Below are 9,901 nucleotides of genomic sequence, written 5' to 3' on the forward strand. Positions count from 1 at the left end.
TGTCCGACCAGTACGTGAAACTGGAAGAAGAGCGAAGGCATAAACAGAAACTGGAGAAAGACAAGAAAAAGAAAAAACAGAAGAAGGAGAAGCGAGGTAAACATCATCGCCATAACTCTCTGCACACGGAGAGCGAGGAGGATATTGCTCCAGCTCACCACGTCGATATCATCACAGAAGAGATGCCAGAGGTCAGTGGTGTTTTCGGTACTCTGGGCTGTGGGGTTTGTCTGTGTGCTGCTCTGGAGAGATTTCTCCCCAAGAACTGCCAGCCAGGCTGTGGTGTTACAGTTCAAGAGCTCTGATTTCTTTGCAAAGCTGATTAAGAAATGACTGATTGAGACGGTCCTGGGCTGTTCTTTGTCCTTTTGTGCACAAAAAGACAAGAATTGCCACTGAAGCTATTAAAAAAACCCCTCAAAACAAACAATATGCGTCTCTGCTCTAGAGGTAACGCTGTCCAAATAGTCACTTCATTTATTATGCTTTGCTGCTTCACTTGGGCACTAACCCACTGTCTAGTCAGCAGGTTTGCAGCCGGTGGTAATTAATTGCGCATGCTAATGATGTAATCTGTATTTCTTCCTAAAATTTCCTTTAATCAAAACCAAACAGCAGCAATTCAAATCCTGCAGTTTATGAAGAATGATTTTTCTGTTCTAAATTAATCCTGTAACTAGATGCCGCATTCAAGCACATTGTTCCTCTCCCTCGCTGTGCCCGGCTGCAGGCCTGGCCCCTTCCAGGGTTAACAGTCCTAGAAACTGCTCTGGGGGGTGTAAACTTCAGTTCTGAAACAGCCTGGGGTTTGCCGCTTCAGCGGATGGTCTCTCTCTCCTGCAGAACGCTTTGCCCAGTGATGAAGATGACAAAGATCCCAATGACCCGTATAAGGCGCTTGATATCGATCTGGATAAGTAAGTGGCAGTTTTGTGTGTGTTTGCTGGATTGCTGCCGGAATGCACGAGGGCAGGTCTGGGGCTCAACGGGCAAAGGCGCCATGTACAGTCCACGAGGAGGAAAGACTAAGTCCCTCACCGTGTCTTGGATGTCACCTTAGACGATCATCCGGGCTTGGGTTCCCTCCACAGCACAGATGACAAAGTTGAGCTGCTGAGGTATCGGGGGCTGGGGAGAGGCAGGGGAGTCATTTTGAGTGACTGAATGGAGTCTGAAAACACAGGCCCTGTAGCTGGGATCAGGTGTGAGAGAGTTAGTCTGAGCTTTTGGGCGTACCAGGATCTCTCTGATCTGACCTGTGTTCATCTGTGTTTGTCCCGGAACCCCTGCACTCGTGGCAAGCCTGTATGCTCTGCTTTGTGGCCATTTGACCAGTAACAGCCTGCTCGTAGTGTCACCATTGCCCTGTGGACATTCAGTGTGGTTCCAGTGTTGAAAAATGTTCTTCTAACGTGACTGAGTGAGCTGCATATCATAACTTTGACCAAGGCTGGTCCCCAGTCAGCTCCCGGAATAATTTCCAGGCTGCAGCTCAGCAGCCCCCGGTCCCTGCATGTTGCTTGGCAGTGAGCAGTGGGCTGGGCAGAGTTGCACAGGGAGATAATTCTTTAGTTGCTGTTTTACAAAACCACCACACTAAAAATCATTGATGGACCTCGGATGCCTCCTGTGAAGTTCTGAAGGCTGCGCAGGCCCATGTGTGCACGGGGAGTGTCTCTGTCACCGATCCTTAACTTTCCGCAGGGCTCAGATCTGCAGGGCTCTGCCCCTCAGTACCACACAGAAAAGTGAGGTAGCAGCTCCAAAAAGTGGAAGAACACTTTCTGAAAAACCTGCTTTTTTCATGAGCTGGTCCCATTGCACTGAGTCCGCAGGATAAACTGTAAAAGGAGATTAATTTCTGACTGTAGACCTTGTGTTTGCATGACAAGCCTAGAAAAGGCTGAGCAAAGCAGTCTGCTGGGCTCCAGGAGGCGTCTTTGCACCGTCTCCATCCATCCTCCTCCATCTCACACGAGTCGGTGTGCTCTCCTGCCGTGTTTTCTCATGCCTCTGTCCTCTCTCTCTCTCTCCCTCTCTCTGTGCTTGCACTGCTATGTCTGTGTCACGCTCACACGCAGTCTGGTTTCAGGGAAGACTTCCAGGTAAGAATATATCACCAAGTGCTTGACCTTCTCTGTCAGGTTGCTTGAGTTCGGTGGACAATGTAGATACTCTTGAAATCATTGACCCTCACATGTGAGTCTGCTTCATCACTGACTTCCAGCACCAATCCCAGGTCCTGGGTACATGTGAAAGAGCTTAATGATGAGACCTGTTCACTTACTGTTCGTGCTGATGGGTCTGTCTTGCCCTTCTAGTGTCTGTTTCAAAGTACAGAATGAATTTAGCCTGCTTCTTCCTGCAATATAAGCAAAAAATGAAGGCAAGTGAGACCAGTAGAAATCTTCCTGAACTGATGTTTGCTCAAATGTGAGAATTAGTGTGAAGTAAAAGCTGTAGAAGTAGGAGGAGGCAGTTCCTGCACTTGTCCCTGATGTCTGGACAGTGTTGGACAAGAACGGAGACGTTGCTGTGGTGGTTCTTTTCCTAAGTAATGGATTTGGGATCCAGTGTAAGTCTGAACTATTCCTTCTGCTCTATGGAAACAAGTATCTAAAATTAAACATAAGTTTATAAATGTGATGGTAGAGTACAGATTCATAGTGTAAACTTCCAAAATCAAACAATTTTTTGCTTAAGTAATTCCCTTTTGGGGTGATGAACAACAAACTCAGGCCCTTCAGGGTCTGTTGAACCACGGTCCTTCCAGTGCTCGACTTGCCAGGCTGTTTGCAGAGGGGTAACACTCTCTTTTGTTTTAAGACCCTTAGCAGACAGTGAGAAGCTGCCAGTGCAGAGACACAGAAATGTTGAGACCCTCAAGTCACCAGACTCAGAGGCTGTCCTAGCAGAGAAGAGGAGCAAGAAACCCAAAAAGAAGGAAAAGAAACACAGAGAAAAAGAGAGAGACAAAGGAAAGAAGAAAGAGAAAGAGAAAAAGGTAGTAGAGGAGGAAGAAGAAAAAAAGGTAATTCTCCACGACTTGTAATAGTTAGAAACTGCTGTTAGGGGCCGTATTTATCGTTGCGTTCCATCTGTTGCTTAGGAACAGTTGCATTTGACAGTTCAAACAGCTGAATGTTTCCAGCCTTTATTTTCTTAAATTTTTACAACCATAAGAGCAGGTATTTGAAGATTTCTGTTAATAAATAACATTTCCTTTGCCTAAGGGGTTGGCAGAATTCAGCTCACTGCAACCTACACAAGAGATCTTCCAGGTCTGACTTGGAGCTGAGTTTATTGATATTTTGTCTGTCCTTAAAATGGGGAACTCTACAGCAAAATATCTGGAACTCACCGTTGTTCTGCACCCTGTCCCTGTGTACTTCAGAGTCTTTCCGTTATCAAAGCTGGCAGGAGCTGTCAGTTACTCAGACTTTCAGTATCCTGCTTGCTAACCACTCTGCAGAGCTGCGCTCTTCCCCCGAGGGGCAGCCAGTGTGCTTTGGCTGCGGTAGGTGCTGCGGTACGTGGGGTGATGGACAGTTACTGCCAGCCCTGGAAGCGTGCTCACAGGCTGGAGTTCAGCTTCTGGAACTATTTCCTCCTAAATGTGCTGCAGCATCTGTAGGAGCACTCTGTGGTGATGCGTTTCCATGCAGACTTATGGGTTTAATTTAATTGATGAGATTTGTTTGAAGAATGGTATCAAAACTAATGTAATGGTTTTGTTTTCTCTTGAACTTCAGGGGGAAGACTTGGATTTCTGGCTCTCCACTGATCCACCGCCTGCTTCCACTGCCCAACCACAGGTAGGCATCTTACCAGCTCACAGGGAACCCTTACCCCAAGCTGGGATACGAGTGCTTCGTCACACTGCAGGAGAGGAGGGGGAGAGAGGCTTCCTCTCCTCAGCTCAGTGCTGCACAGCGATGACGTTTTATCTCCCCAGTTTACAGACACTGTAACGGGAAGTTTCAAGCCCATCCCGCCGTGCTGATCAGTGCATAGAAATACAGCTGCAGCACAGGCTTGGTGGCTTTTAGTATTAAATTATTGTATAGTTTTATTTCCTAGTGTGAGCCAGACACTAGGAATATTAATAGATACGAGAGTCATGGTCCGAAAGAAAAAGTCTCCTGAGTTTTGATGGGCGATTTTAGAGGAAGAGCCAGGGGGATGGATTCCTTAGAGGAGATTTTTTGTATCTTGTCCTCGAGTGTTCATATTTGCTGGGTTTTAGAGGTGTAACATGAAAGGCTTGATACAAATGAGTCTAATGTAAATTTTGAAGTAGCAGCTGGGGTGGGGGGCAGTGTCACCGCTAAGGTTTCTCTTGGTGTGGGATTCAGTGGTTTCAACTGCATTCCCTTAGTGTCATAATCCTTCTGCTAATCCGCCCAGAGCGAGCCTGGAGTGGGTGCTGCTGGCGTGGCTGAACCTCAAGAGGTAAAAAAGGAGGAAAGGGAAGAGCGAGATGAGGAGGAGGAGGATGAAGGAAAGGTAGGTGGTTATAGTTGCTGTCACCCTTAGCCGTATTCTCCTGGTGTCTCATATTCCTTAAAAAGAGGCACAGAGGAGTTGCCAACAGCACCTGCTCGGTGCAGGGACCACCTGCATACGGGCTGTTACACACCTGGGGAGCTCTGAACACTTCGTAGTAAGAGCTTGTTTGTTCCACGAGCCAAGGGTCACCAGTTTTAAAGTCGAGTTCCACACAGCTGAAGAGATTTGGCCTTCTGCCGATGGCAGGCTGCTCTGGGTTAAGAGATGTCATCAGAGCGGGGAGCGAGGGGTTTCTGGGGCTCGCCACAGAATGGCGATTGGGCTTTAAGGAATGGGAGCTCCGTTTCGGGTTTCTGCAGCCGTAGGAATCTTTGTTCAGTCCAGAAGGCTGCAGAGAGTGAAAGTCCAGAGGTGGAAGACTGGGAGAGGAGTCATGATGTAATGGCTGGAAATAGAGGGTTTCTTTAAGGGTTTGTCGTAGTTTGGTGTCCTTCTTGGTAGAAATCCTCTAAGCATAAGAAGAAAAAGCACAAGAAAGAGAAAGAAGAGAAATCAAAAGATAAAAAGAAATCCAAAAAGAAGAGTCACCATAGCGAGGAGGAGACAACGGAGTCGGTGCAGAACGGAACACTAGATGATGAACCACTACCAGTGAGTAGCTGTGGGCTGGCAGCCCTGGTCTGGGGAGAGAGCAGGAGCTGAGCTGTCCTGTGGGGAAGGAGAGTGAGCTCTTCTCGGAGGAGTTAGTTGCATTGTGACTGTGATTGCTGTCTTGTTTTTCAGCCTATGTCCAGTTACCGCCTTCTTGCTGAAAATCCTTACATTAAAATGGTGAGTTTTTTGGTGTTCAGATGCAGATGTCTTCTCTTTGTGTTCCCCAGGAACAGAGGGGATGCCCTGGGGGTACAGTGACCTTATGTCGACAGCATTTAACCGAGGAACCCCTTAAACCCCAGGAGGTAGAAACAGAGCAAAGCCCCACTTCCATTCCCTTGGAAGTGCCCCTCAAGTTTTGAAGTTTTTCCTGCTGCTTAGCAGTGCTGTGGCGCTGATCCCCAGCGGGCTTTCCATTATCCTGTAGCTGTAGCAAATTACCACCTTGCTGTCGGCTGTTCTGGAGCTCTGCTCCTTGAAGTTTCTGAGTCTTTCCTGTGATTTTTTTTTTTTTCTCTCCCCCTTGTTTCATTTGCAGACCTACGACATTCAAGGAAACCTCCAGAACGACAGTCAAGTTACTGTCTCTGTTATCTTTGAGAACAAAAGCACTAGCTTCCTTAAGAGCATGGAACTAAATGTCCTGGACTCTCTCAACACTAAAATGCTCCGACCAGAAGGATCCTCAGTACACGACGGGATACCTGTGCCCTTCCAGCTACCCCCTGGTACGCGCAGCTTTGCACAGGCTTCTTGGAGTATGGCTGGTCCTGCCTGCACTGCCCTCCTGTGGGAAGAATCGCTTGAACTTCTGGCTGCTTGCTCTTTTCCAGAGAGACATGTTCCCTCTGCCTGGGTGTCTGCTGGGCTCTCGTCCAGCTCGCTGGGGAGGATGAGCCTTCTTCTAGGGTGGCTGTAAACACGGGTGGTTCTGTACAGCAGGAGCAAAGCCCATCATGTAGGGCTGGGAGTCTGAATGTCCGAGTCCCTTTTGCAGGTGACCGCAGGCTGAAACCAGCGTCACCAGCTACAGGAATGCAAAATTCCTGAGGAGTTTGCTGTGGCATTCAAAATGAATCAAAGCGATAGGTTTGTGAACCACTAGAAAGTTGGTGAACTGTGCCGGATTTATTCCTGCGGTGGTGTTCCACTGTTTGCATGGCAGAGGCCACGTGCAGGGAGAGTTTGTGATAAGTGTGCGCCCGTTTGGACGGGGAGCTGAGCCCTTCAGAGCGTTATACACGGAGGTGCGGGGTAATGGCTTCAGGCACCGTACAGCAGCACTGTCGAATCACTGACTGGCTTTGAATTTCACTTCCTTCTCCAAAGAGTGAGCTGCTGCTCTCCAGAGACCCCGGGGCTAAGTGCTGTAACACTATTAATTCACAGCAGGAGTTGTGCCTGTAACTCTTTCAACTACACAGAAAATTGCAAACTTCCTTCAAAAATACACAGTTTATGAAGTGTAGCTGCTGCTGCTCCGTTTATTCTAACCATGACTTAGATACAGAACCCATTTTCTGACCTGCCTTCTCCCTCTCCTCTCTTCACACCAGGAATCTCTAACGAAGCCCAGTTTGTGTTTACACTTCAGAGTATTGTTATGGCTCAGAAGTTAAAAGGAACGCTGTCCTTTATAGTCAAAGTAAGTGCAGCCTTAACTCTGCTTCTGCTTCCCTTGGGACCGCGAGAGGGAGCTCGACTTGGGGGGAAAGCACTGCTTTAGAGCTTTTTTTTTAGGCATCATTTCATCTCTGCTGCACCAGCCCATTCTGTGATGTGAGAAGTATTTTTACATGACACCTTGTGCAAAGAGCATCCGAATCCTGCGTCAGCATGTCCTAAACTGTCATTCCTGGCAGTGTGTGAGCGCTGCAGCCTGAAACATGCCACATTGTCAGCTAGAAAACCACTGCTGTGGTGCGTCTGCCGGGAAGAGGAGGTCAACCAGCTAGAGGGAGATGCAGCCCAGAGCCTGTTTCTTCTGATCTCCATCGTCCAGAGATCAGTTGGACGCTGCTGCCTGCTGCGAGGCTGGAAAAGTAGTAATAGGAATTAGGTACAGTTGAAAAAGATAGAAACCCAGACCAAGAGTGAGGCTCCTGAAGGCATTGTAGGTATTGACCTCTGTGAGGCTACGTGGGTTTCTAATCTTGCGTCAGGAGAACGGTTAGTGGAGGAGCTGTATGAACGGCTCCAAGGACACGAACGGAATGTGGCTACTTCTGAGCCAGCCGGTATCCCTGTTGTAAGGGTTTCTTACAAACAGCGTACAGTCCCGTCTGCAGTACCCATGAGTCTGGGAGAGCTTCGTGCACTGTTTTGCTTGGGAAATAGTGAAGTGTAAAACCACGTCCCCAAGTGTGAGTTCAAATTCAGTCTGGCCGATGTGTTTCAGCAGAGTGCAGTCAAGCAGTAGCCCGGTCCCTCCAGTCGTGTCCCGTATCGGCTGTAGGTGTGTGTATGGACCCAGCTGCCCCAGGCTGCTCTCCGAGCGGCCTGATGGTTGTCCTCAGAGTGACCCGTCAGGCCCAGCCAGGATGTATCGAAGGGAACCGAGCCCTAAACTCTTTGTTGGTGACTGTTTGTAGGTGGGGGTGGTGCCTCCTCTTGCTGCCTCGGGGCTCCCATTCATCTCCTTTCCTTTGACCTGTTGCAGAATGATGAAGGTTCAACCCATGAAAAACTAGATTTCAAATTGCACTTCAGTTGCGCTTCATACTTGATCACGACGCCTTGCTATAGGTAAGTGCCCTCTAGGGAGCACGACGCCGGTGCTTTTGCCGCCCATGTGAGGCTGAGCTTTGGCTGCAGGCATCTCCGCAGTGTGCTTTGGACTCTGGCTGCTTGCCATCGCTTCGGTTACAGTTCTGTTCTCTTGGGGATCGCCTGGCCACTAAAATACACCCAGCCACTTATTTTGAGTGATTCCAGAGAGGGAGCTGTGTGCCCTGTGTGCTGCAGAGGCCGTGTGGAAGCGGCTCTGGTTGAGATCATTGGGTATTCCAGTGGAGGCTGCAGTATGGTCCCGTATTTGCTGTAAACCCGTTTTCTTAGAGCTTGGTAGGACTTAGGCTTCTGCGCTCTGAGGCGTCTGAAGGTCTGCATGGGGCTGGCGTGGCACTAGATCGCACTGGAATTCCTAGTACAAGTGTTTACTTTCCTTCCTGTTTTGCAGCGACGCTTTTGCCAAGCTCCTGGAGTCCGGGGATCTGCACATGAGCTCTATTAAAGTAGATGGAATTAGCATTTCGTTCCAACATCTACTGGCAAAGATCTGTTTCCATCATCATTTTTCAGGTGAGTCTTCCTCAGTGCAGAACCCCCTATTCTAAATTTCTTGCTGCGCTTGGCAAGTGCAGTGCTCCGTGGCCTCAGCAATGACAAAAGCAGGTGATGTCCAGGGGAAAACAAACTTGGGAGAGGCGTTTTTTCCAGTCTCGTCTCCCGGTGGCTTTCCTCCAGTCCAGTGAGGCATGTGGCAGGTACCATGGGAGCAGCTTGCTTATAGCTGGGGCTCTGCCTGCTCTCTGGAGGGTGTGTTTGATCTTCGGTGTTCCTGCCTCTTTCCCCAGGGCTCCATTTCAGCGAGGGAGAGCCCGAGCTGTTCAAGTTTGGGCTTAATTATTAAACCACAAGTACTGGATGAAGCAAAACAAATGGCAGTTTCATCATGCGCTGGTGAATGCGTTAGGTGTTGCCTCACTGAGAGGTTTTCTGGGGAAGAGATCTACTTTCAGATCAGCATTTCTTGGCCACAAAACATTTGCAGCTTACTTAGAAGACAAATGACTAACCTCGTTATTGTGAAATATCCCAGAGAGCAGCCAGGAGGGGCCAGACACAGACATCATCTTAACCCCGGCTCCCTCCTCCCCTCGCTCAGCAGAGGCGTCTGTTCCTTGAGGCCGGGCAGAGCAGCAGTTCCTCTCCACGGGAAGCAAACCTGATGTCAAAAATCATCCTACTAAACGAAACTCCTGTTTTCTTTCTAGTTGTGGAGCGCGTTGATTCGTGTGCGTCCATGTACAGTCGCTCTATCCAAGGCCATCACGTCTGCCTGCTGGTAAAAAAGGTGAGAGCCTTGTCCTGCTCTGCAGCGAGACCTGAGCGAGGGGAAGCTCCATCGCAGCCTTCCCTGGCTTAGCACCAAGAGGGGAATAGTTTAACTGCTCTGTTTTCACCGTGCTGCCGCCAAGCTCGTACCTCCTGGTGGGAGCTCTGTGGCCCAGCGTGTGCCTGGTGGGTGGTAGCACCGATGGCTTCCCCGAGGTGACCTCGCGGCTAGGCCTGTGTCGCCCCGGTGCCAGAGCTTGGCTGGGAATAGAACGAGCCCCGCTCAGCAGAGGAGCTAATGGGATTCTGTTTGCTCTTTCTTTCCAAGGGAGAGAACTCTGTATCCGTAGATGGGAAATGCAACGATTCCACCCTGCTTAGCAACTTATTGGATGAGATGAAAGAGACATTGTCCAAGTGCTGAACACCCCGTACAAAGTGCTCCACCGACAAGAAACGCGCCTCATGTGTAAAGACGAGCAGACCCGAGTGTTAAGTTTCTCCCTCGTACGCATGTACTATCCTGGGGCACGTGCTTTTCAGTTAACTCCACCATCGTTTGCAGTTCAGACATTTTAAGGCTGTATGTTACCTTTTTATTTCAAAACTTTTTACAAACTGTGGTGTTAACCCTTTCTAGCCCAAAGAGATCCTGGTGACATGACTGGAGGAGGGAGGGGCG

The 9,901-nt window shown here is 49.1% G+C and overlaps 1 protein-coding gene across 1 annotated transcript in view; it reads left to right on the plus strand.

Annotated features, from left to right (window-relative positions):
* Positions 1 to 9,899, plus strand: part of AP3D1 (adaptor-related protein complex 3, delta 1 subunit) — a gene marked incomplete at its 5' end in the record, with an annotated part of 25,356 nt that extends 15,457 nt beyond the window's left edge. Inside the window, 13 exons of the mRNA XM_010143974.1 lie at positions 1 to 191; positions 844 to 917; positions 2,827 to 3,031; positions 3,753 to 3,815; positions 4,408 to 4,506; positions 5,011 to 5,160; positions 5,293 to 5,340; positions 5,702 to 5,891; positions 6,720 to 6,808; positions 7,823 to 7,908; positions 8,342 to 8,463; positions 9,159 to 9,238; positions 9,548 to 9,899. Of these exons, the coding sequence (XP_010142276.1) occupies positions 1 to 191; positions 844 to 917; positions 2,827 to 3,031; positions 3,753 to 3,815; positions 4,408 to 4,506; positions 5,011 to 5,160; positions 5,293 to 5,340; positions 5,702 to 5,891; positions 6,720 to 6,808; positions 7,823 to 7,908; positions 8,342 to 8,463; positions 9,159 to 9,238; positions 9,548 to 9,643 (1,493 nt within the window). The remainder of the gene's footprint in view (positions 192 to 843; positions 918 to 2,826; positions 3,032 to 3,752; positions 3,816 to 4,407; positions 4,507 to 5,010; positions 5,161 to 5,292; positions 5,341 to 5,701; positions 5,892 to 6,719; positions 6,809 to 7,822; positions 7,909 to 8,341; positions 8,464 to 9,158; positions 9,239 to 9,547) is intronic.
* Positions 9,900 to 9,901: the final 2 nt, after the last annotated feature.

Source organism: Buceros rhinoceros, unplaced genomic scaffold (genome assembly GCF_000710305.1).
Source record: "Buceros rhinoceros silvestris isolate BGI_N320 unplaced genomic scaffold, ASM71030v1 scaffold3569, whole genome shotgun sequence".
Classification (NCBI taxonomy): Eukaryota; Metazoa; Chordata; class Aves; order Bucerotiformes; family Bucerotidae; genus Buceros; species Buceros rhinoceros.